The sequence below is a fragment of the Saimiri boliviensis genome, chromosome 8 (assembly GCF_048565385.1).
Source record: "Saimiri boliviensis isolate mSaiBol1 chromosome 8, mSaiBol1.pri, whole genome shotgun sequence".
In the NCBI taxonomy this organism is placed as follows: Eukaryota; Metazoa; Chordata; class Mammalia; order Primates; family Cebidae; genus Saimiri; species Saimiri boliviensis.
In genome coordinates, this window is record NC_133456.1 from 39,293,088 (window position 1) to 39,320,831 (window position 27,744).

The window sequence follows — 27,744 nt, forward strand, 5'->3', positions numbered from 1 at the left end:
TTGTCACATATAGGGGAAACACAGAATCCACTAAAATTAAGTGGGCTTGGATATTCTATTAAAAAGAGTTACAAATGAGGAAGATACTGGAATCTTCATTGCAGTGGAAATGCAGTTCCACCCTTATTTAATCTTTGTATGCACAAGTCCATTACCTCTGCATCGTTTTACTTCTGGGCATTTTAGCCATCACTCAGATTAATGTGGGTAGAGATGGTGGTCAGGTGAGTGTGGATGTCAGTATGGATGTCAGTAAGAGCAGGTCTGAGCTTAGGGGAAATAACTGAAGAGCTAAGGATGAAGCTTGGAAAAGCATAGAGTCAAGGGTGTGTACACATTTCACACATTGCTCAATCTTGAGGACAGCAAGCACGTTTAGTTAATCCAAATATATGTTAGACATGCCCGAGAGGGTTTTTGTCTAATGTTACATAACAACATATTTTATTGACACTGAGTTTATAACTCTTTAAAACAAAATTAGAAGTAGACCAATAACAAAATGTTCATCCAAACAAAGGAAAAGTGCCTGCCAAAATTGTATATTTATTATTAGGTTTAAGCCTATTTAGGTAGTTCAAATCAAATACAAGAGAACACATCATGTCATCATATCTATTTTTTTTTTTGCTGTTAAAATGAGGTATTCTGGCTTTACAATGTTGTAAGTTGAAGTAAGCAGTTTAATGAAAGTTACAAGAAAGAAGATGAGAGATATACATGAACAATTATTTCCTAGGGGTAAAAAGCCAAGTGAACTGTATAGAAATAAGATAATTAAGCCACAGAATACATTTCGGAGTATCAAGCAGCATATATGCAAAATTTTAATTCTAACTTTAAAATTGGTATACTTTATTATTATTTTACTAAGCAAACAACATGCACCATAGTGTAAAACGAGCAATACAAGACAAAATATCAAATCTATTAGCGCATTTATCAGGTTCACGTATCATGTGAATTGACCAAGACTTATTTTCACCATGACAATTTCTGTATTTTTCTAATTGCTAATCAGTAAGGTTAAGTAGTACAGTTGGCATATACACACAAATAATGCATACACAATCTGTATTTAATACATATTATATTGGAGTACAAATGACTAACTGTAATAGCAGCAAGGTACCACTATTTCTAGAATATGTTCTAAGACTTATCATATTGAGACTATAGGTTCATGACTGAAGTGTTATTAGTCCTATAAACTACTAACTAATGTAAAATTGCAAATGTACAGAGCTACTGAAGGCTGATTTGACTTTTCAAAGTGCTGTGCTTCTTCTTGGGCTTAACATTTGTGAGCAAGCCGCTACTATTTGAATTAGGTATTGGTCCCAAGTTCTGGGCTCTAATCAGGTACAGTTCTAATGATTGGATGTAGGTTGAGGGGTAGAATAATGCATTTGAAAAGGGTAAGAAGCAATCACCCCTGTGATAAGCGTGTATTGGACATCACTGAACACACGTGCCTTTCACTGTAAGCTTTGCCAGTATCCTGTGGTCAACCATAGTCAGCAGATGACGGAGAATGGCTAGGAGACGAAAGGAGAAAGAGTATTCTGTGAAGGAGACGAGAAGGAATGACACTATTGATAGGCTTGCCTCAACAAACTGTGAGGCTGAATTCCCCCAAAATATAAGGGGCATAATTATCTAAACGATTTGGCTTAGAAATGAGTTTGAAAGATCCTAAGAAGTTGTGTTGAAGAACATAACAGAACACTACATCCACTGCAGGGTAGAAAGAGTTCTCTTGAATTATTTGTACAGTGTCTAAGACTGACATTTTGGGAAGATCACAGTTTGTAGTGCATTCTTCTGGGGTAGGGTCTGTTCAGGGTTACAGTGCTACTAGCGTCCCTGTTTCTCGGAGGAAGTGGGGAATCCAGAAGCTATGGAGGTAATGCATCCCTTGGGGTAGTAACGAGCTGTGTGGTATCATTTGAAACTAAAGGTACAGTTTCTAGCTAAATGAGGTACCACACAAACAGTCCACTTCTGTGTGTTCCGAGGCAGTGGTTGTGAGTGACAAAGCCGTGGTGCTAAACACCAGGCAGCAGCCTGAGGCGGAGGGCCAGGACGTCCTGGAACATCAGCAGAACTCAGAAGACAACCATGTGCTTTGCTGGGCAAAACAAACTTCCTGTCAGTTTGGATGTTTGATGCTGTCATTTCTATTCGTTTCCTCTTGGCATAACAAGCCTACTTAACGTGTATTGGGAAAACTCACCTCTCAAGGGCCCACATACATGTTGGCAGATTCCTTTGAGCTCTACATATTTCATTATATGGATCATCAAAGGTGCCATTCCTAGATAAGTTCTGCCATCTACATCACAGTGTTAGGAAATAAGCCCAAGCAGCTTCTCTCCACAAGCCACAGAGGGAAGAATACCACATCTGCACACCCGCTGAGTAGAAGGCATTTAATCTAATCATTAGGGATCTTATGTTTTGGGGAGCTAGTCAACCAAGATTTGCAAACAGCACTAAAGTAGCAGACAGCATCTTTATTAAAGATGAGAGAGCCAAGAAAGATGTAGCATAGGGTCACTTGCTCAGGTAACAGAGCAGGGTCTCATGTCTGTGCCCCATTCATTAGCCCACTCTGTTTCTTAGAATCTAAGAGTAAAAAGTTGAAATTAGCTAATAAGGAACACCACACAAACGTCAACTGTGGCATGAACTAAATCTGTAAGATGGACTGGTTTCATGTAGCCCTTTTACTTCCCAGGAAGAAGTAGTTTCATTTCCATCTGAATTTCTTCTGTTGCTCCACCTTTAGCTTTGTGCTAAGCCTACTGGCTGGGAGGTAATAATGTGTCATTGGGAAGCACTTTCTCATGGCAAGATTCTGAAAACCAGAGCTAGAAAATCCTGACATGCCTTAAAACTCCATTTAGTTTCAGAATACTCTCCTACATTGTCTTCTTGAGAAGAAACATAATTTTTCTGGATGAATATGAAGTCATGTAAAAAGAACTAGGATTCTTAAGATGGATCATTACCTGGGCCCACATCTTGTGCTTTTCTTTGAGTTTATAATAAAATCCTGGAACTGTGGCTTAAATGCTCTCAGTAATTCAGGGTTTAGATTCAGTGCTAAGGAAAATGACTAAACGTAATTACTATTGAGTTTAATACAGCAAATATAAAACCTTTTTATTTTTGGCATAACCCTCTTGGAGATCTGCCACTAATTTAAAATTTAATCTTCAATAACTTCTCCCTCCCTTCCATTAAGTTCATCCTGACCTCTCTCTCCAGTCCTTCTGTATCCATGAAATCATAGTTATATCTCTGAAAGGTTCAACATTCAAGCCTTTAAATACTATCCTGACCTAACTAAACTCCTTGATGGTCCCTTTTGCCACAAAGCCATGGAAATGTGGCTGTGTGGGAAATGGTCCGGGGAGCTCATGAATAACTCAGTTACATTTCAGAATAAATATGACCTCAAACTTCGTGAAACCGAAGTCCTCTTTGGCTCAGTCAAGTAGCTTCTTAGCTGATCTTGAAGTTAGTTCTAAGCAAGCATGAGAGCTGAGAATAAGTGATGCAGTTGGGTCACTATTTTATTGTTGGTAGTTGAAGACTGAGTCATGAACCTAAAATCTATTTCCCTCTGCCCCACGTGCCTGAGTTCTCCTGTCTGTTCTCATGGCCAAGGAGAAGGCACACATCCTTTATAAAATGTTAAGCAACTTTTTCTTGAGGCAGAGATTCTGCCAATGCAAAGGTGTTTATCAAGGGAAAATTGTAAATAATCCTCCTTCTGTCTCCCAGAACTCTTGTGCAGACTTTCAAATTGCAAGCAAGGCTGGCAGCTCCAAGCAGCGTGAAGGAGCGAGCACCTGCATGCACCACACAGAGCAGGACTCTGTGCATGCAACCTTGGTACAGTTTTCTGGGCTTTTGTGTCATGCTTGATGACATTTGTCATGCAAACACTGAGGTGCACTTAAATGTTACAACCCAAGAGAAGTGCAACCATATATTTAAGAACTAAAGGACAAAATCATGTAAACATTTCATGGAACAGTCAGCAGCCCTAGAGTGTTACTGGCATCCTGTGTAGATACTTCTCAAAACACCTGGCCTCATAGCACCAAACACCTGGACAAAGCTGAGGCTCAAATAAAACAGAGAACAGTAATTCTCCTCTTGCCTCCTTATCTCTTTGCCAAGTAACAAAGGGTAAAAAGTGGGGAAATGATCTAGCCCCTAGCAATTGATTCAGAAAGAAAAACAAAAGCAAAATGAAATGACAACAACCAAAATAAAACCCTGAGGGTAGACCAGGGATTTCAGAGCTTGTCCTTAGGGTTTAGCATCAGAATTGAAGGAAAATGAACAAAACACACTTTCTTACTCTTATCCAGAGGAGGCCCAACAGAATTTGACATTATCCCAGAAAACCCTTTAAGGAGGGGTTCAAATGCAAAAAAAGGAAGGTTCAACCAGATTTCCCCAGAGGCAGTTCTATCATGACCTCCTCAAGGCGTGGAAGCTAAAAGCCAGGGCTTACATTACTTTACAGAAAGCATAGGCTGGAAGACTCAGTTGGGGGTATGCATGTGCTTTTAGTAGGTCACCCAGGACACCCCTCTCTGCAACGCAACATGTGAAATCCATCTATGGGAATCAAAGGACACAAACAGGAAAGTTGGAAGAAGAGTCTGACAGTCTTTATAAATGCATACATCCATTCGGGACTCCATGTTTATATTTCCTCCTTAAGAATCCAGAAGCTGTCACTTCCTTAGGGATTCTCGGATGGTGCAGAGGAGCATCAGAGTGCACACACTTCCATGCCTCATTTTCTTTCTAGGTCCTTCCTTACGGACACTCTTCTGGAGGGTCTACCTATAAACTAATAGAGGTCTTCATGACCCATTTCATCTTCATTCACCGGCCTGGCTTGGTAGTGACTTCTCAGCTCTGGACCACATCCACACATGTACACTGTCCCCAGGAGGACTGGGGAGCCAGGATATGAACAGCAGAGTCAGGGGTCACTCATAGCCCTGAGATGCGTGTTCCTATTGAGGAGAGAAAGACCATAGCAGCATCTGTCCTGGGTGAGAAAAGTTCGGTAAGCTCCTGTGTGAGTGCTCTTGATGTAAGAAGCACGGGAGATACTTAATTGATAAATAAATAAATAAATAAATAAATAAACATATAAGTTGATCAGAACACAAGAGGGCTCTTTATAGATAAGCACCTCTTATCAATTAAAAAAAATCCCCTCTTGAGTTTCAAAGCCCTCAGGCAGTGAGTGGTGACTGGTAGGCTCAAAACCACCTGCAGAAAGTAGACCCATGGAGAGAAGGACTGGAAATGTTCCAACACTGGGTATTTCTCACTTGGTGACACACGAGCCATCCTAAATGTCCCCGAGGTAGTCTTGTTTTCAAGGAGTTACAGAATGGCTCCAGACCCACTTGGAGCTTCCTCCTTCAATGCCATTGCACTCTCCCATGCATCCTGTGCCTGCTTCCACGGTGCCACGGATAAGGTGCCTTCCACTTAGCGTTGTGTCCCACAGCACAGACCTGAGTCCTAGGCAGACAAGAATAAAACGCAATTCCAAGATCAGGCCTGAAGACCCCACTCCAAAGAGGACTTTGTCAAAATGATGCAGGTGCTCTACCTGGCACCCATTCTGGAAAAAGCCGTAGAATTAAATAAAAGGTATCTGGCATGCAACGAACATGCACGTCTATCTCTTGTTGGGCCCCACACTGAGAAGATCTATCATGGTTCCTTTCACTTTTAAGAAGAGGCCAAAAGAAATAGAAAGGAATCCAAGTTTCAAAACTGGGAAGCGTATTTCTGATGCTAAGGGCAGTCTGCACTATTTATCTCAAGAATGAAGATGACCAGTTACCAGCATATGCTACACAAGAACAGCTTGTGTTTGAAACATCTTAGTGACAAATGAGTCCTACTCTCTCAGAAAAGGGATGACATCCAACAATCCTAGAGAGGGGTGCTTGGCTCTTTCCCCACTCAGAGCCCCAGGTTGATGTTAGATCCACCCCAGAGGGTGGGCCACACCTGCAGTGAGCCAGTCTTTTTCACCAGGAATGTGTTTCTGGTTCAACTTTCTCACTGGCTCAAACACAACCCCCCAGAAGACAACAGGGAGCTGGGCAAATTAAGGGGACACTGAATACCCGAATAGGTTCCAGAGACCCTTTTTCTAAACTCCTTTCACCACCATAAACCACTGGGGAGGTCCTGACCTCGGTCACATGAAACATGCTTTCTTCCCTTAGACTTAAGTTTTTAAAAAAAGTCTCATTTGGGAAAAATGCAATTAATTGCCCTGTAATTTTATCTAAATGGCCCTGTGAAGAAGGGAGAAAAAAAAGCCATCTTCCTCTTACTTCATCGTCACTGCCCAGGGGCCATCCTAACAGGACACCCTTCAGAACTCTACCCTGGATCAACAAATTCAACATTAAGGTTAAATAAAAAATTAAATCAGCATTTAGCCGGAGCTGTGTCCTCCTGTAAGAGGTCATTCAACTTGATGACAGTCGCAGCAAAGTCCACCAGGTCCACGAAGTCAGACGTGATGATGTTGACACCCATGGCTCCAGGCTTCTGAGTTTTCACCCAGTCCAGGATGGCGGGAAGATTCCTATACAGAGGAAAGTGTTGGAGGAAGAGAGTGATACAGTATAGCTTAGAAGGGCTTCTCCAGACATGGACACAAAACATGTCCCTTAATATAACAAAAGTATGTTAATAAGAGTACAAGCTTTTAGAGGTATTTCCATTTAAGCTATATATCTCCTTCAGGGATGAAGTGGTCTCTATTCCATCAGAAAATTACACTTTCAGGGTTTCTTTGCTGGAAGAAGAGATTAGTTGCTTCAAGCATCAAAGAGATATCGTGTCAACAGGACATTGAAAAGCTAAGATCAGGCTGAGGGCGGTGGCTTAAGCCTATGATCCCAGAACTTTGGGAGGCTAAGGTGGAAGGATCACTTGAGATTAGCCTGGGAAACATGGTGAAACCCTGTATCTACTAAAAGAACAAAAAATTAGCTGGGTGTGGTGGCGTCTGCCTGTAGTTCGAGGAGTTTGAGATCAGCCTGGGAAGCTGAAACTCTGTCTCTACTAAAAGTACAAACAATTAGAAGGGTGTGGTGGTGTATGCCTGTAGTTCCCGCTACTCAGGAGGCTGAGGTGGGGAATCACTTGAGTCTTGGAGGTCGAGGCTGTGGTGAGCCCAGATGTGCACTCCAGTTTGGGTGACAGAGTAAGACTCTGTCTCAAAAGGAAGGAAGGAAGGAAGGAAGGAAGGAAGGAAGGAAGGAAGGAAGGAAGGAAGGAAGGAAGGAAGGAAAAGAAAAACTAAGATCAAGAGCCTCAGCTTTGATAGGTTCTTTAATTTTTTTTTTTTTTTTGAGACGGAGTTTCACTCTCGTTACCCAGGCTGGAGTGCAATGGCGCGATCTCGGCTCACCGCAACCTCCGCCTCCTGGGTTCAGGCAATTCTCCTGCCTCAGCCTCCTGAGTAGCTGGGATTACAGGCACGCGCCACCATGCCCAGCTGATTTTTTGCACTTTTAGTAGAGACGGGGTTTCACCGTGTTGACCAGGATGGTCTCGATCTCTCGACCTCGTGATCCACCCGCCTCGGCCTCCCAAAGTGCTGGGATTACAGGCTTGAGCCACCGCACCAGGCGCTCTTTAATTTTTTTATCATGAAAATATTCAAACATAGGGCAACGCTGAAAGAATTTTTCAGGTAGAATATATCTACCACTTAGATTCTGCCATTAACTATACTAATTTACCACATATCTATCCATCAATCTGTCACTATCCTTCCATCAGTCCTTCTTATATTTTTGACATATTCCAACTGCAAGCATCTATACACATTCCCTAAGTACTTCAGCGTGTATATGATTAACTGGACTTCAATATCGGTTTTTAATCTGTTCTTCTTTTAACATAAATTTACACTCAATAAAATGCACCAATCTTAAGGGTACACTTGCTGAGTTTTGACAAATACACATACATAATTCAAACTCATATTAAGGTCTAGAACATAACTGGTACTCTGGAAAGTTCCTGCAAGCCCCTTCCTCATCAATGACTGTCCCATCCTCCCAGAGGCAATAACTATACTGATTTTTTTCCACCGTAGATTGGATTTGTCTGTTCTAAAACTTCATATAAGCCATGAAAAATGTATTCTTTGATGTGAGTTTTCTTTCACTTGGCATAATTGTTCTGAAATTCATCCATGTTGCTGCATGTATCAGTGGTTTGTTGCCTTTTAAAATCAATGCATAGTATTCCATTGTGTGGATATACTGCAGTTTGTTTATCCATTTTCCTCCACTGGCTGGAGGGACACGTGGGCTATTGCCAGTGTTTTGGATATTATGAGTAAAACTCTTATCTGTTAAATTCTTTTACTCATTTTCTCATTTTCGTTTTTAAAAAATTGTTGAGTTGTAGGAATTGTTGAGAGTAGAAATATTTATATATCCTGGATACTGGTCTTTCATCAGATGCATTTTGCAAATATTTTCTCCTAGTGTACAGCTTGTCTGTCAGTTTTCTCAGTGACATATTTTTGAGAGTTGAATTCCTTAATTTTTAAGGATTCTAATTTGTCCATTTTTTTTCTTTTATGGCTTCTGTGATCTAAAAACCACTTCAGTCCACTCCTAATTTACAAACATGTCCACCTATGTTTTCTTCTAAGAGCTTTTATAGTTTTTAGCTTTTAGGTTTAGCTCTAAGAATCATCTCAAATTAATTTTTGTATATGGTATAATGTAGGAGGTCAAGGCTCAGTTTTTTCATATGGATACACAGTTATTCAGTCCGTAAGTGTGGCTTCTTAATAGACCAATACTTAATCAGTTGATGGTTTTTATTAATCAAAGGCTTCCCAGGTGACAGCCAGTTGTTCAGGGACATAAACGAATAATGACAATTCAGTGTGATAATTTCTGCATTACTAGTAAGTATAAACTACCACAGGTAGCATAGAGCAGAAAGCAATAAAGTGTACTCATAGTTTACATCATAGTAAAAACGGCTCACTACATACTCTGTAGGCTGAGAATGCTTTCAGGAAGACAGAAGAAACTAGGGCGTAAGTTTTGGTTAAAGAACTAGAGATTTTTTAGGAAGGATCTGGTCTAGGTCAAAAATGAGGATATGCAAAGTTAATTATCTTAACTGGCCTCTGTCTCTTCTTTGGGTACCACTCCCTTTGGCTATCATCCTCTCTCTTCCTTCACTCCTTCCACGCTGCCGGCCCTTCCTTCCGCACACATCTGGACTTCTCAGTTTTCCAGACCACCTGTTCAGGCCTTGGTAGCATTTGGTCCTTCTCCTCTTTCTTTTTCTCTTACCATGACAACCGTAATCAGTCCTGGGTCTCCTCCCTCTCTCAGTGGACTCTATAATCAGCCATGGGCTAAAACATGTATCATAAATCGATTTATATTTTTATATTAATAGCTGAGGATGACTTAATAGTCCACTCTCCCAGGAGTACTTCCATTTTGAATAGGGACTCCTGAAGACTTAGTCATCTCAGTGTGACTTTAGCTGACTGAATTTCATGGTCCCTTTGCTTCTCTCTCTGTAAAATGGTGTTAATAATGCTTCATAAAGATTTTTTGTGAATTAAGCAAAATAATACATGTAAAGTGTTTAGAAGAGTTCCTGTGATATAGTAAGTCTGGTTAAAAAAAAAAAAAGGGAAGGAATCATAACTGGAAGAGGGTGAAGTAGAAATATTTGGTGGCTGGGAGTAAGAAACTATACCTTAAAGAGGTCACATCCTGCTGCTTAGGTGACAAAATGCTGTGGTCTGGAAATGAGAAGCTGCAAATATATACTTCCTTAAAGACAGGCCAAGGATACACAGTGGCCCACACCAAGGTCACAGTAGCAGAGTTGATAGATACAGGATTTCATTCTAAAAGCCTGAGTCAGTGTTGAAGTATGAGATGCGGGTGCCCTCTGCTGGTCATTACAGGGAAACGAGCCTGGAAGGCTTGGGGCAACTCCAGTCACTGCAGCCAGAGCCTCATCTCGGAGGATCCCTGGAGCCTGAGCAGAGAAATGTCGGGAAAGGTATGTACTGTGGTTTCTGGTGACAAAGAGCTCTGTGTCAGCTTCGGGTAGCATGTGCCAGCTTCTCCAAGGCAAGGATCAAATAAGCACAAAGAAGAGGAAATGCAGAACCCAACGCAAACAGGAGCTACTTGATTTTCTCAACTCTTGGTATTTACCAGGACAAGGGATCTGTGCAAAAGGCTGAACCTCATAGTGCTGACAGGCCCCTGAGTTGACAGTTCCCATGGTTGGAAAAACAGGAGGTTAAAAGCTTCCCGTTGACCTTGGAGCCCAGCTGGGAACAAGGCTGGTCTATGGTGTCTCTGGGTGTCTTTATGAATACGAATGGCATGTATATATTTTGCACCAGCCACTGTGGCTGGCATTTTCAAGACTACAATCTGATGTGACATTAATAATCCTATTTACCTGGTGAGAAAACCACAGCTCAGAGACTTCAGAAAACTTGTCCAAGGCCACCCTGTTGCTCAGGGACTGCACTGGTTTTCTAGGACTACCGTAACAAAGTACCGCATATTGGTTGGCTTAAACCACAGAAATGTATTTTCTCTTGTTTTAGAAGCTGGACATCCTGGATCAAAGTGTTGTCAGATTTCATTTCTCGTGAGGCCCCTGTCCTGGGCCTGCAGACAGCCGCCTTCTCACCGCATCCTCACATGGCCTTTGCTCTGTGCACACTTGTCTGTGATGTCTCTGTGTGTGTCTAAATTTCCTTTTCTTGTAAGGATACCAGTTAGACTGGATTAGGGCCCACCCTAACATCCTTGTTTTGACTTAATTACCTCTTTAAAGGCCCTATCTGCAAATACAGCCACATTCTGAGGTAACTGGGAGGTGGGACTTCCATATGTGAACTTGGGGATGGTGGGGGTGGGACGGGGCACAACACAATGCACCCTGTAACAGGCAGCATGTCAGACCGCACCCTCAGGCCTGCTGATTTCAGTCCACATTCCTGCCTAGAGTTCATGGATGCTAGAACTCTAGGCAGGAACTAGAGTTGCTCAGGCTTTGGCAAAGTGTTTTCCTTTGATTTCAGTGGGAATGCCATGAACCTGAATTTCAGGTTTCTATAAGTCTGGGGGAAACCAGCATGGAAATGAAGTCAAATGGGTCTATTTCCCGTGGCTTCCTTCTAGGATGCTGAATCAAGATGAACAAGATCTTAGATCCAAAATTTATCTAAGCGTTAAGGGGGTTAAGTCCCTGCCAAGAAGCCACTTCTACATTTGTAGGAAAATATACCCTGTCTTTTTCTTCTTGGTTTGAGCTGACAGCCAGTGCCCGTGACCCGTTAGGACAGACCCTCTGGGTGTTGGTACACAGGGGAAGGTCCTATGTTGGTTCAACAGCCCAGAGGAAATGACAGCCACACTCTGCACTGGCCTTTTGGAACAAATTCAACCAGAGCAGCATTTCCTCCTTCAGTTGATGTGCAGGGATGGGAATCCATGATGCATACCTGTAATATTCTTGCGGCCAGCAGGGGGCGAGATGCCAAGGAAAGTATCTTAGCTTGGGGACATCGGCTGGCAAGGGCTCTGGGGCCCATTTTGCAAGGGTTCTGGCATATAGGATCCCTTGGCTTTGGGTGCATGCCAACTCCGTTATCTTTCATCAAAAAGGAAAGAGCCAATGTTTCACTTGCATCCAGATTAAATTTTTAGGAAAGTACAGGTATGAAAAGCTTTGTGACAGTTGTAACCTGTACCAGTTGTAACCTGTGACATTACCAGATTCAGGTACTAATAAACAATTGCAGGCCTGTGGAGCAGAAAAGAATAAGCATGAGGCTGGGCACAGTGGCTCACACCTGTAATCCCAGCACTTTGAAAGTGGATCACCTGAGGTCGGGGGTTTGAGACCAGCCTGACCAATATGGAGAAACCCTATCTCTACTAAAAATACAAAATTAGCTGTGCGTGGTGGCATATTCTTGTAATCCCAGCTACTTGGGAGGCTGAAGCAGGAGAATTGCTTGAACCTGGGAGGTGGAGGTTGTGGTGAGCTGAGATTGCGCCACTGCACTCCAGCCTGGGCGACAAGAGCAAAACTCCATCAAGAAAGAAAGGGAGGCAGGGAGGAAGGAAGGAAGGAAGGAAGGAAGGAAGGTAGAGTACAAAAATATGCAGTATTAGCCGGGCGCGGTGGCTCAAGCCTGTAATCCCAGCACTTTGGGAGGCCGAGGCGGGTGGATCACGAGGTCGAGAGATCGAGACCATCCTGGTCAACATGGTGAAACCCCGTCTCTACTAAAAGTGCAAAAAATTAGCTGGGCGTGGTGGCGCGTGCCTGTAATCCCAGCTACTCAGGAGGCTGAGGCAGGAGAATTGCCTGAACCCAGGAGGCAGAGGTTGCGGTGAGCCGAGATCGCGCCATTGCACTCCAGCCTGGGTAACAAGGGCGAAACTCCGTCTCAAAAAAAAAAAAAAAAAAAAATATGCAGTATCCAAGTCAGTGTCCAACGATGAAAAGGGCAGTGGTCTAACGATCAGAAGGCCGGAGCCTGAGAGGTATTAATGACTTTTATTGGCTAGCTGTATGGATTAGGGTCACTTAAGTTCCCTGAATCCCATCTAAAGAGGGGATGATAATATGCTCTAGACAATGTGCCATCCCAGAGGCTGACTTAAGAATCAAATGAAATATTCTGCAAAAAGGTATTTTATATTCAGAATATGGTATAGTTACAACTTACCATTCATTTTAAATACCTCCTTTCCCTTATTAATGTTGCTCTCTGCACAGAATTCTTTAGAGTGATATTTCACATTGCTTTATGGAAATTTTCATGCTAGTTTCCGCTGCTAGACTATGAGTTTCTTGGCAGCAGACAGCATATTATTCATCTTGAATCTTTGTACCTAGCTCCTCCTAGGTACTCAACATTTGTTGAATGAATATATAAGTAATGTTGACCTACAAACATACCAGAGGCATGAGGAACACAGTGTGGATACACAAACACGTATGTTTTTAAATCATATAATTTAAAAAGTTATAATTCTGGATCTTTCAAAGAGATATTGTACTGGTTTATAAGATTCCCTTTTCCAAGTTCAGCATAATGAATTCAGTCAAGACTTGGTAGAGCCACCCAGAAAGGACTTTCTGGTTTTGTCCATGGTTGACATAATCAGGGGCTCTCACCAAGAAAGAAAAATGTACTCTTGCCATCTAAACTCCTGCTAAGTGAACTCCTGTTATCTGAACTCATGTTACCCAAACTCACGACCAAATACATAGAAACATGTTTTTGGACGAATCTTTCATTACCTGAACTCTGCTCATGAACCTGGAACTCAGGGACCAAACTGATTCTTGTAAATATCTTTTGCTACCCAAACATATTAGCTTCCTCAGCTTGGATTGCAAGGGATGCCCTGTTATCCAAATGTATTCATAACATTCCTTTTATACATATACATATACACATATATGTGTACAGGTACATAGACACATACATATACCCACATGTATGTGCACACACATGCACACACACACACACACGAATAAACTATCCTTTTTCTTGAGAACATCTATCATTCATTGGTGTCCAGGATAAAGAACACCATCTGATACAAAATTACTGAAGCTTCTCCTACTTGATTGTACAGCCAGGCTTGATTCTGCCCTGAGAATGTATTTGAAACTACAGCATGGGCATGGTGGGTGGCATCCTAAGCTGCTGCTTCAGTGACTCATGGTCACCGTGGAAAGCAGAACAAATTCTTGAAGGGCCATTTCTGAATCCTTAGCACCTAGGACAGCAGTCTATATTTAATGCTTCTTAAATGAGTGCCTGGGCCAGCTGCGAGGCACAGGCAGGACCACATGTGGCCAGGTGCCAAGAGTGAACAGACATGGTGTTGGTTCAATGTGCTTTGCCTTATAGCAAAATTTAGAGAGCGCAGTATTTATGGAATAATGTGTACTTATGAACAAAGTGTTTAGAGATCCTTTGAATATAATCCACCTCGATTGCACAGTTTTCTCAAATATAAAGTTTTTTTGTTGTTTATTTTGCTTTTTCTAAATCCTCAAACTACATGGTTTCATTGCTATTTGCTCAGAATAGAATCAATATAAATGTTTTTTTTAAAAAACTTTCCTTGTGAGGTAGAAGCAAATTCTTACCTATGAACCAGCGTGTTCTTGAGACCCCCAACCAAGCCCCGGGCGATGGTCTTCACTCTGGGGGTGAGGATCGCTTGGGAGACGTGGAAGGAGCCCCGTGGGACCCGCTCACTCAGAGTGGTCTCCAAGAAAAGGATTAGTTTGTGCACACTTGTGGTGTTTGCCCAGGGTGCTGGAATCTTCTTTCCTGGCCACAGGAAGGGGTATTGCTTGTAGAAGGGACAGTGGTAGAAAATAAGAACCTGAAATGTTAAAAATAGAAAAAGGAGAGCAATCCGTAAGAATGCCAAATGTCACTCCTTTGTTTTACACGGATTGCTGGGAAAAAGGCAAGCAAATATAACCATATGAGGAAAGTCAAAAACTGTTTATATTAATATATATTTTTAGGAAATCAGCAAAGATTTACAGAGCACTTGCCATATGTCTGACTCAAAAATTCTTAACTTTTTTTTTGGCATAAATACCTTTAGAATTATATTAAAATCATGGACCCCATCTCAGAATTACGTTTTAAATGAATGCATAAAATAAAATATACAGGATTACAAAGCAAATCTATGATATGGAACTACAGCAATCAATTTTTAAATAAGTTTGTAATCAGTGAATGTATGTGCCGCATGCTAAATGCATTCAATAAAAATACTTTGTTATAAATCTAGTAAGTCCCGTAACTAGGAGTTAGTGATGAGTGTAAGTGGCATTTCAGATATCTGCAGTAACTGAAACGTGAGATGGATGCATCTAGGGAGATCAATAACAGGCAGGGCCAGGACTGCTGTGGGCCACCACCTGCCCTCATAATCAATAGGCATACTAATTTTCAGATCAATTTTTGTACAAATGAATATGTCATTTTTTTTTTTTTCCCATCCAAATTTAAAGGCTTCTTAAATTCTACCCTCACATCTCCCTGGGGAAGCTTTGGACCTCAGGCTGAGAAATCTCCGGCTGAGCAGCAAGGGCTGTCTAGAAGTGACGTCTCCTATAATTACAAAATTGACAGCTTTTGGAGTTAAAGAAAAACATTGAACTAATTTGTGGGTAAACAGACTTTCAATCGTGTGTGCTGGCTCTGCCTGGAGCTGCCCTTCCCAGGGGAGCGGGGAACATGCCACTTGAGTCAGGGGAGACCTCGCAGAGGTGGCTGGCCTCCACAGGGACTGCTCAGGATGCTGGTGATTTTGAAAATAATTAGCAAGCTACATCCATAGCGTTAATTAGTTTCTGGGAGGCAGCTGTGGGATAGGAAACTGCTATTTCCACCATCCCAATTCAGAGCTCTGCTGTGAAGGTTTCTAAAGTAATATACATTTCCCTGTCTCAGGCACTAGCAGGAACGGCCTGCACATGCTCATGAGGCCTGGACTGCCATCCTCGGAGAGTGGCCACAGAGGGGAATCCTCCCAGCACCCAAGCTCGGGATGTCAGCCTCATTTCCGGTGTGCATTTAGCTTGTGACTAAGGTGCCTGACTAACTGCTCCCCGAGGCCCAGAGCTGGGGAGCACCAGGCTGGTTGCACTGAACTGGGTAATGGCTGTTCCTGTGGTTTTTAATGGTTCTGAGTAATGTCTGACTGACTGCTAATGACGTCTGCGGTAAACACATGTGTTAATGAGGTTAATCACAGGCTCATGGTAAGCAGATTGCTTGGGGAAGGGGGTAGGATTTCCTCATAGCAGTGTAATTGGCCAGGTGGTAAGGCTGGGTGCCGTGAGGAGAGGCGTCCTGTGCAGCGGACCCTGGGAGAGCTGGGAGGCGGTGCGGCCCTGTGGGACGTGCCAGACATGCCCTGTGCCTGCTGCCTGCCCCCAGCCGCATGTCAGGGAACGAGGGGACTGTGCCATTCTTTACCCCGCGTGGAGAAAGTGCATAAAGCACAAATTATCCAAAGGGTCTTTATGCCTTTCTTCAAGAGGCTGCTTGATCACAATCTGACCCTAAAGGTTACAGGAGAATTTCTGCTTACAGGGAGAGGCTGGCCTTGCAAACCAGCTCCTACCCTATAGGGACCTGGGTGCGGCGACGCTCACTCATCGCTCAGGGCCTGTGTTTTGTATCTGCGCCCCGCAACCTCTGTCTGCTGTGTTTTTTCTCTGAAATACTCTCCCCTCTAGCTCAGTGGTTCATATTCAGTTTTTCTCTTGAGACTCAGATTAAACATCTCATTTCCTTTAAAAATGATTCCTTGACGGACCTCCTTATTCTGATCATTCTTTTACTTGGAGCCTCTGGGATACAGACTTAACGCTATGTTCTACTTTTCAACTGATTTATTAGAAACCCCTCTTCTTTATATAGTATAGAACACTTGAGGCACTTTCACCTTGAAATTGTCTATCAGTTGTTTCGTATTCCCTAGTTGTTAGGTACTCTTACCATTTTCATTAATTTTCTAAATACTTTAAGACGTAGATTACAACTTCTAACTCATTGTACCCTCAAACCCATAGCCACTAAAGTGCAAATAAATATATACCTATGGCTATGATGTAATTGCATGTTAAGTAAATGAAATGTGACTGAATGGTGGTATGCTTCTTTCTACTAAATTGTAGTAGTAAAATACGTGGGGTGGGGGGTAGTGGGTGCGTCACTGCATGTGAGGCAGCTCATTACATGAAGAATATTTAAAGTTTAACCCTGTCCCAACAGTAGTGCAGATGACTAGTGCCTCTGTTTGAAATCTCTTTGTTTAGCTTCTTTCTTTTTTGAGATGGAGTTTCACTCTTGTTGCCCACGCTGGAGTGCAACAGCAGGATCTCAGCATCCTGCAACCTCCGCCTCCTGGGTTCAAACAATTCTCTTATCTCAGCCTCCCAAGTTGTTGAGATTACAGGCGCGTGCCACCATGCCCAGGTAATTTTTGTATTTTTAGTAGAGATGGGGTTTCACCACGTTGGCCAGGCTGCTTTTGAACTCCTGACCTCAGGATGATCTGCCTTGGCCTCCCAAAGTGTTGGGATTACAGGTGTGAGCCACCGTGCCCAGCGTGTTTAGCTTTTAAGAAGAGAGGCAGTGGGAAAAACATGGGAAAGCAAAGAGCACAGGGGGATCTGAGGATTTAGACTGATAACTCTCTCCCATTTTCTGAAATATCATCACAGTCTCTTTCCTTCATAACCTTAGAAGTAATTGTAGTTGGATGATACAGCTAAATTAGCCCATGCTTTAAAAACTATGATAGATCATTACTGTTAGAAATTCACTGCCCACATTATTCTTTATTCCTGAAGATATCTTTTACTCCTGCAGATTCATAAGCAGTTTAGTATGTGATATGTCAACCCATCCCAATACTAGCTGTGTATAAAATTATGTCTGTACTCAAATTTAAGCTTACTGAACCCCAAAACTCAAAAGCTCTCCATCCCTTTCTCCCATTCTGCTAATTCTCTGAGATCTTCTGATAATAGGAGCTCATTAATAAAAGCAAAATATTTCATTAGCCTAATATAAAACACCGGTTGTGAAAAACACCAATGTGCCTAAACAGCCCTCAGAGAGGATGAGAAGCTGTAGGAACTCTGGAAAGCCAGAAACCCTGTGACTGAATCCTGGTTCTCACGAACCAGGATTAAAAAATTTGCCCAGTTTTCTCTTGGGTGAGTTGCTTAGTGTCTCCATGCCTCAGTTTCCTCATCTGTAAAATGGAGACGATAACAAAGTACCCATCTCGTGGTGTCACTGAGAGGGTCAAATGAGTTAGTCCATGTACCCAGCTCATTGTAAAGGTCCAATAAACGTTAGTTGTTGTTAACTATTCTCTCATATTATAAAAGAGAAACTCTGCTGGGAAAAAGTTTCTCCAAGTTAGAATGAACAGATATAAACTTACTTTTATCGGATAGAGGTGTGATAAATATTTAGCAGAATATCACTTACAAAAGTCTCAGTGAATAAAATGGCTTAGACAGACTTTAACAGATACTAAGAGTTAACTCACGAAGCCTCTGTGGTATCAAAGACATTTAGAACTTCTCAGGGTGTGAAAAAACAACTTGGTATTTCCAGTTATCCAGGCCAAGCCAGGGAGTCATCCTTGAATCCTCACCTTCTTTCATATCCCAAATTGTATCCATTAGGAAACCTTGTTGGCTCTGCCTTCTGACAGATGCAAAATCTGACCACTAACAGTCTCACTGGGTTCCTTACTTCTGCCTGATCCGCCTGCCCCAGTCTCTTCCCAGCACTGCAACCAGAGAGATCTCATTGAGACCTGAGTCAGGCCACAACGTCCTGTGTCAGAACTCTCCTCGCTTTAAGTGACGGCTAACTTCTTTACAGTGCCTTCTAGGCTCACATGATCACCAGTCATCTCTCTGACCTCCTCTCACTACTCTGCTGTCACCTGCTCTCCAGCCACACCGGATGCTCCTTTTCCGCAAAGATGGCCAAGGACATTCCTGCTTTTGGGCCTCTGCACTGGCTGCTGCTTCTGCCCCCAGATAGCCATGTGATTAATCCCTTCAAATGCCATTTATTCAATGAAGGCTCTCCTGATCAACGTTTTCAACATTTCAATCAACCCTCCAACCCACAGAATCCTGGTTCCCTCTTACCATGCTTGACCTTTTCTCTTTCCATAGCTCTTATCACTTTCTAACATTTTATGTATGTGTGTGTACATATATATGGGGAGAGAGAATAAATATACATATATGGATATATGTGTGTGAGAATGCATATATGTGATACACAGACACAGTCACACACACATATGTATTTTTATTAGCTCTATTATCTATGATCTATCTCCCTCCACCAGAATGACAGCTCCATTAGGGCAATGTATCTTTGTCTGTTTTATTTATTTACTGATTTCTCCCTATTCCTTAGAAGGTTACTGGGCACATATCTGGTGTTTAATAAGCATTTTCAAGTGAAAAACCTTTAACCTATTTTTAATCAAAAGCTCCTCCTTAAGTTTAAAAAAATCTACCTCTTAAAGATGTTTTGGTTAATGCATCTGCTGAGCAAGTGAGTAACTCTGAATGAAAGGTACTTGCTTTTTTTTAAAAAAAAAAAATTTTTTTAGAGCATAAACTAAACCTTTTCCTGAAGCTCTTTTCTCCTACTGACATTCCTCTTCCCGAGCATGTCCCTCATGGCCCTAGGCTGGGAGGTTCTTCTCAACTTAAGCAGACTAAGGAATGCTCTCCCAGGTTGGAGCCCCTTCAACAGGATCTTCCTCTCTTCACTCTGTCTCCTTCTGTGACTCACATTCTTGTATAATATTAACACTCCTGAGATGAATCACTATGTTTCAGTCAGCTACTACTTTTCCTCCTCAGTCAATACCTTGGCCAGGATTATCTGACATTGATTTGACAGCAAGATGGAATAGACTGTCCCTGAGGGGAACTAGAAGGGTAAAAGTGGACCTGAGAAAACAGAGAAAACGGTGATGACCTACTAGCCCAAATTTACAACTTTGCCTTGACTGGTTCTGGCCAGGCCGCTAAAAGTCAATTAGATGTCAAACAGTTTGCTGGACAAGCTTTAAGTATTTGGCAGGTGTTAGCTCTAGCCCTTGAAGCTATTCTGGAACCAGGAACTAGTTTGCATATGTACAGTATCTCAAACAATCCACACCCTCTAGCCTAAGAGCCCCGGACTTAGTGATTTTACACATGGCAATACAGGAAAAGCTGGAAGAGTTAAGTTCTTGCCCTTGGAAGCTTCTCTCTCCTTCCCTCCTACCTGGCACTTCTTCTCCCACAGAGTTCGCAGCGTCAAACTTTCCACACTGCAGGCTGAACACAGCTTGTTTCCAAAGGCCTCCTGGATCCGGAGAACCAGGCATTTGTGATGGGTCTCATCCATAGCGTAGAAGTGGTTGAAATCCAGGAAGACAATCTCTTGGGGGTGCTGTGTAAGAAATGAGTCAATTTCCATCAGCCCATCCCAGACCTTGATGCCAAAAAGCCCATGGATGAAGTAGATCTCCTGGTCAGCATCCCCAGGTTTGGAAGACACACGCAGGTCAAAGTAGCGGATTCCAGCTTCCAGCTGTTCCCGAAATGTCAGGTTCTGAGTTACAGACCACTTCTTCATTAGCTTCTTCACCAAGGAGATCCTGGCAAGGCGTTTGATAGCTAGGGTTTGGTCAGGCCCCACTGGGGACTTTTCATCCACCCAGTAGCTGAATGAATCATGTGAGCCTATATAAAGGAATAAAGGTGAGGAAAGCAGGTGAGACAGAAGCTGGGAAAAATGAGTCGATTGATAAGAAAACAAAAATAATTAAGGAGCAGTTACACACAAAAAACTGCAAATGAATAGTAGCAAAATCTGCCAAGCTTGCAGGGAATAAAATAAACACACACAAAAGTAATGTAACAGCTTGTTAAGCCTGGGATAATACTATAGTTTCCATAGATTTTGCTGATGTAAGGCAAATTAATAAATATTCTTTTGCAAAGCTATTTAGAAATATGCTGAAAATAGGGGCTTTAAAATAGTCATACCATTTGATCTAGTAATTTCATTTCAGGAAAGCTATTCTGAGGAAATAAACTCTAACATTCAGGAAAACAAAGATGTCTGTCAAAGAATATTCATAATAGAGACAAACTGGAGAGAATGCCTAAGTGTCTCTTATAGAAGAATGCTTCATTGTGGCATATACACTTTATTCATGCCATCATTGAAACAAAGGGTATGAAAACGCTGTGTCTATCTCAACAATGCTGAGAAAGGCATTTAAATTCTAGGAAAGGCAGAGTTTGAAGAAACCATATTTTCTTTCTTTTTATGTTTTTTAAAATATAAAAAAGCTGTATATATTATTTTACTATTGTAAAAGTGAGTCAGTAGGAATAATTTATTGACAAATCAGCTAGCCATTCTGATGGGCTCAACACAGTTTAGTTAATATGCCCCTCTTTTTGAATTCATATCTTAATGAGCCAAAACTGTGATTAAACGGTCCAAATGCACATTCTGTTCCTCTGTCTTGACAAAGGGGTAGGAGGAAATGTTTTGTAAATGTCTATTATGCCTGTTTGGTGTGTAGTGAAGATTCTGTCTGATGTTTCTTTGTTGATTTTCTTTCTAGATAATCTATCTGTCCAGTGCTGAAAAAGTCTGCTACATTATTGTATTGGAGTCTACCTGTTTAATTTGCACACTTTTAGTTTCCGTTTGTGTGGAATACTTTTTTCCATCCCTCACTTTCAGTCTATGTGTGCCTTTACAGGTGAAGTGAGTGTTTTTGTGGGTAGTATAAAGTTGTGTCTTTTTTTTTTTTTTTTTAAATTCATTCAGCCAGTCCATATCTTTTAATTGGGAAATTTAAACCATTTATATTTAAGGCTATTACTGATAAATGGGTACTTAACTCCTGGTCATTTTGTTAATTATTTTCTAATGACTTTGTGTATTCTTTATTCCTTTCTTCTTTTATTGTTTAACTTTACTATAAGAAAACATAGGGGAAATACTTCCAGACACTGGTCTAGACAAAGGTTTCATGGCTAAGACTTCAAAAACACAGGAAACAAAAACAAAAATAGGCAAATGGAACTATATTAAACTGGAAAGTGTCTACACTAGCAAAGGAAACAAGCGTGAAAAGACAACTTGTAGAATGAGAGAAAATATTTACAAATTATTCATCTTACAAAGGACTAATATCCAGAATGTACAAGGAATTCAAACAACTCACCAGCAAAAGAAAAAAAAAACCCCACAAATAATCCAATTAAAAAGAGGACAAAAGAATTAAATAGGCATTTCTCAGAAAGAAAACACACTGATGGGCATGTTAGCTCATGCCTGTGATCCCAGTACTTCTGAGAGTACTGGAAGCTGAGGCCAGTGGATTACTTGAGTCCAGAAGTTTGAGACCAGCCTAGGCAACATGGTAAAACCCTATCTCTATAAAAAAACACAAAAAAAGTAGCCAGGAGTGGTGGTGCACACCTGTAGTCCCATCTACTCAGGAGACTGAGGTGGGAGGATTGCTTCAGCCCAGGAGGTTGAGGCTGAAATGAACGATCATTGAACCACTACACTCCAGCCTAGGTCAGAGTAAGACCCTGTCTCAAACAAACAAACAAACAAACAAACAAACAAACAAACAAAAAAAACCATATAAATAGCCAGCAAACATAAGAAGCAATGCTCCATGTCACTAATCATCAAGAAAATGCAAATAAAAAACACAATGAGGTATCATCCCTGCCCAGTTAGAATGGCAGTTATAAAAGAAAAAAAAGACAAAAAATAATAAATGCTGGTGAAGATGTGGAGATGTATGTAACTGTTGGTGGAAATATCAGTTAGTACAGTCACTATGGAGGACAGTATGGAGGTTGCTGAAAAAACTAAATGTAGACCTACCATATAATCCAGCAACCCCATTCATTGGTATTTAAACAAAGGAAAGGATATCTGCATATCAAAAAGATACCTGCATCCCCATGTTTACTGAAGCACCATTCACAATAGTGAAAATATGAAATCAACCTAAATAACCCTTAACCAATGAATGGATTAAAAATATGGCATAAACACACACTGGAATACTATTCGTCCATAAAAAAGAATGATATCCTGCCATTCACAGCAACATGAATAAGCCTGAGGATATCATGTTCAGCAAAGTAAGTCAGGCACAGAAAGATAAATATTGCATATTGTCATTCATATGTGGGAGCTCAAAAAACCTTTGGAGTTCATAGAAATAGAGAGTAAAACTGTGAGTATTAGTGACTGGGAAGGGTAACAAAGAGGGCAGGATAGAGAGGTTGGTTAGCAGATACAAAACTGTGCTAGGACCAGGCATGATGGTTCATGCCTGTAATCCTAGAACTTTGGGAGGCTGAGGCAGGCAGATCACTTCAGGTCAGGAGTTCAAGACTAGCCTGGCCAATATGATGAAACCCTGTCTCTCCTTGAAAAAAAAAATATGAAAATTAGCCAGGTGTGGTGGTACATGCCTGTGGTCCCAACTGCTTGGGAGGCTGAGGAGCGGAGCATTGCTTGAACCCGGGAGGCAGAGGTTGCAGTGAGCTGAGATCGCACTACTGCACTCCCGCCTGGTTTACAGCTAGACTCTGTCTCAAAAAAAAAAAAAAGCTGCATAGGAGGAATGAAGTCTGCTGTTTTGCAGCACTGTAGGATGAAGATGGTTAACTATGATTTATTGTATAATTTCAAAGAGCTAGAAGAGAAGATTTTGAGTGTTCACAACACAAAGAAATGATAAATGTTTGAGGTTATACCAATTACACTAATTTGATCATTATACATTGTATACACATATTGAAATATCACCCTGTATCTCATAAGTATGTGCAATTATCACTGTCAACTAAAAATAAAAGGGCCGGTGGGGGGGTGGTGGTGGTGAGGAAGAAAGCATGAATCCTCCTAGACACAAATATCTTTTTATGAAATATGAATGATCACCATAGGCCATTTTAATTATAGTGAGAAAATATTTCAATAGTAACTATTTCTAGATGAAAATCATCTTGCAAATGTCTTTCATTTTGGTTATTGGTTCTATCCAGTGTCGACCATTCTTATGTCTATTATGCACTAACTCATGCAGAAGCTAATTTGATTAGTGCTATGACTGGCTCTGAGGTGAGGGACTCCACAGAGGTGGCTTCACTTTGCAAGTAAAATCTACAAGGAAAATGCCTTTGCTTCGGCACTACTAACCTTGTTCTTAACTACCCCCCATATTACAATCAAAATGCTTGTATTCACACTAGTTCATTGTCATCTGTTTTCCATTTTACTAAATTTTAGAGGAGGTATTTCATACATGATACAAAATTTTATAAGACACTACCATTTTATGTTATATTATTTCAGTTTTCTTGAAAACAAATCATTATGTAATGACTTCAGTATTTTGTTTCCTAAGAAATAAAGTTAAAAAAAAATGACAAACAATGCTTTACTTTTACGTAGCATCTGGAACATAGAGGCTGTCCAGTAAGTATTAAGAAAAGACCTATTTATTCATCCTTAGGCAAATTGAATTTTGCAAGTGAGAAAATTACCAGCATATTTCAGGTAAGAAAAATTGCCATTACTAATAGAAATGTGGAACAAGTCCCCCTGGATTTTCCACATTGGTTATCTCTGTTAATGAGGCTCCCTGGATACCTGCCTAACGCTCTGCTTCCTTTGGCTATACAGAAACAGGAAATTTTTATACCTCCTCATTGAGAGATTTATTATGAATACATTAGATATAGATGGTGAATAGTCCGCTCTTCTTTTTAAATTGCATTAACAGCCCAGCCGTTCAGGATTGAGTGTATAATATAGTGTGAAGCACATACTGAACTTAATTCTTCCCCGGGCATTAGGGAATAGCCATTATCCAAGCGTGGAGGAGAGACAAATCCCCTCTGGTGTTCTCTTGTTGATGTTGAGCCCAGTTTCATCTCCAGAGGGAGATGTGCTAACAACCTCCAACACTCTTCTCTGTGTCTGAGGACTGTGCACAAATGTGACAGCAATGGGACCCCAGGGATCATTTTGAATACACTGGGACATACACAGTACCCAGCCCATCCCAAAGAAGAGGGAGAGCATCTATATTCCCTAGGAACAGAGTCTCTTTTTACCTCTTTGTTCTCTTTTCATTTCTCCAGTCCCACCTTATGCTTTCTGACATCCCCAGCACCATCCCTGCCTCCCTCCAAACCCCTTTACAGAACAGGACAGAACAATGAAGCAGATTGCTGAATGTCTTATAGCACTTGCCCTATATAGGTCTATAGCAGTCAAAGCCAACCGTCACATATTAACCACTATCAATATATTTCCTGTTCTACTTATTTCTTTTCCAGAAAGCTTTTGTGCATATGGGGTGGGTGAAATAATATTTAAGTGCCTACATGCATTAAATTACTTCTTTTTGGAAAAACAGGCTAAAAATGTCCCCCTTTCCTGCACATTACAATATTTATAAACCATGTCATCTGCAAATAGTGCTTACAAAGAGAAAATCCTAATATTTTATAATCCAAATTCACTGTCAAAGTTTGTTCCCCTATTACTCCCCTACAACTCATAGAAAATATTTTATTCTTTAAAGACAGTGATTCTTCCCCTTCTGTCCTGGAATGTATGAATAAAATTTAAGCATTTCTTCAAAAGAGGAAGAAAATACCTGGTGCCACTGGCCCTTGCCTTATTCTCTAAGAGAATTGCTCCCTGGGAATTGGTAGGAATAGCAGTTCTAGTTCCATGCATTCTAGTTTGTTTTATGATAAGGTCAGCAAACAGCTTAGGACCTCATCCCACTGTCATTTCTGCTGCTAAAATCATCTTTGCTGCTACTACCTGGGATTACCTATGCACCTTCATTCACCTTTCTTGATGGCTTCTTTATCTCTGTCTAAATATATTTAAGTGGTACCCTTTGTCTTAAAGTACTTTTCCTTACATGCCTTATTCCACACACTACTGTCTTTCCTCCTTACTGTCAAATTCTTGAAAGTGTAGGCCAGTCCTGCTGCCTTTGTTTGCTACAACATACTCCTTTCCATCTGAGTCCACCTTCTGTCCTTCTGTTGCTACTCTTGTCCTAACCACTTTCTAATTCAAATGGCTGTATTCTCCTTGATTTCTATGAGGGTTTGCCAAGTCAACTTGTTTCTGGAACCTTCCATTCCTTTGTGCTCAGTGGATATTTCTGCACATTTCTAGGTGTTCCTATCCTTCTGTTACCTTCTGTCTGCTTTTCTGGCTCCTCTTTCTCTTTCTTGTCCCCCAATTTAAATGTTTTCCAAGAATCTGTTCTGTATTTTCTTCCTTGGTCCACCTTCAGAGACTTCACCCACTCCCCAGTTTACCATAGTAGCATTAGGCAGAAGACACCAAAAGCTTCCTTTCTAGCCCAGACTCTTGTTAAGTTGCAAACTTACGTTCCCGCCTGCCTGCAATGGCCTGCTCACACAACAAAGTGCGTATTTTCAAAGTCTAGCTTCTCCTGCTGGCCCTGTCATCCCCACAAAGTGCCTCTGATGAATTTCTGCCAATAGTTGCCCAGTCACTCAGACTTGAAATTTTGGATTCTATTCAAATGCTTCCCTCTCTCTCACCCTCTTCATTTAACCGGTTACCAAAACTTGACATTTGGCCTTTGCAGCATCCATCAAAGCGGTTTCTTTCAACTGCCACTGTTCTCATGGACACACTCATTACCTGTCAAACAGTACCAAAAACCAACCACAACCAGAAACCCTAATTTGGGTCCTTTCAAATTTGTTCTAATTCATTCTAAATCCTTCTTTCTAATTTGTTCATACTCAAAAGGTAGTTTTCTTAAGATACAACTTTGATTATGACACATTCCTCCCACTTCCTGCCTTCCAAATAAAGCTCTAACTCAACACTGGGTTTTCGAATTGTCTTCAATATGGTACCAATGCATCATTTCAGACTCATCTCTTACCAGCCCCCTTTATAGAGCCTGGAAACTGTTGATATGCAACATACACAGATAGGCAGGCCTCTTTCTGGACTCTGTTCACTTTTGCTGATACCTTCTGTGAAATACTTTCTCACCCCAAATATGTCTGTATCTTCTCCCCAGCATTTATAACCCATATTGAGTAAGTTGCTTATTCTATGTCTCAGTTTCCTCATCTGTCAAATGGGCACAATAATACCCATTGCCACAAAATTATTGTGAATATGAAAATGTAAGCAAAGTGCTTAGAACAATACTGACACTTAGTAAGTGCTGAATATAACTATTGCTATTATTAGCCATTCTTAATTAGTCAGAAGTCAGAGGGTGAAGGGCTAATTAACTGAAGCTTCTTGACTTAAATACTGATGATCTAGACGATTTTATTTTCTGCATCTGATTCATTGTTCCTCTCTATCTTATTATCTGACAGGGAGATGACAACTTAGCCTCTCCTCTGTTGGCCATAGCCACCACCACTCTTTTGGTCACAGCCTAAGTTTGTCATCAGCCACACTGAAAGTCTTAAAATTTATTTTCTGACTTTTTGATCACAAGTTCTTTTACTTCTGCCACACTGCAACCTGACTTTTATATTCCCCATTCCTACACCCGCCCCCATGCTGATCTGAGAGGCCAGCATTGGCTTGGCTTTATCCTTTAGCTATATCCAAGATCATTCACTTGCCACCTTTCACTTGCAGAATTAATTATAACTATCTGAAAGCTGTTAGGAGCCTGCTGAGGTACATTATCTGTCTATACAGTCCCAAAACACACATAGAAATATTAGTATGACATTTTCTAACATATCTTTTGACTAACAACAAATGTTTTTCTCCTCTTCTCCAATATATTTTGTTTATAGAGGAGAAGGAATGTGATCTTAGGAAGTAATTAGCATCAAATACTAAATAATTGTTTTCAGACTTCTCTGGGCAGAAAATTTTGCTGTCATCTAAAAACTATTCCATACATAGTAGTAAATATGGACTTAAAGTCCCTCCTTAATGTTCTA

General features: G+C 41.1%; 1 protein-coding gene across 2 annotated transcripts in view; it reads right to left on the reverse strand.

Annotated features, from left to right (window-relative positions):
* Positions 1-526: 526 nt before the first annotated feature.
* Positions 527-27,744, reverse strand: part of PLCXD2 (phosphatidylinositol specific phospholipase C X domain containing 2) — a 53,911-nt gene continuing 26,693 nt past the window's right edge. Inside the window, exons 2-5 of one of the 2 annotated variants that reach the window (XR_745875.3) lie at positions 19,982-20,442; positions 14,275-14,516; positions 6,399-6,655; positions 527-5,568 (exon numbers count right to left, since the gene is read on the reverse strand). Coding sequence is in view for 1 of the 2 variants with exons in the window: in XM_003935481.4 (XP_003935530.1) it covers positions 6,496-6,655; positions 14,275-14,516; positions 19,982-20,442 (863 nt within the window). In the remaining variant the exon portion in view is untranslated. Of the gene's footprint in view, positions 6,656-14,274; positions 14,517-19,981; positions 20,443-27,744 lie in introns of both variants that reach the window. The other variant, XM_003935481.4, reaches the window with a different exon arrangement.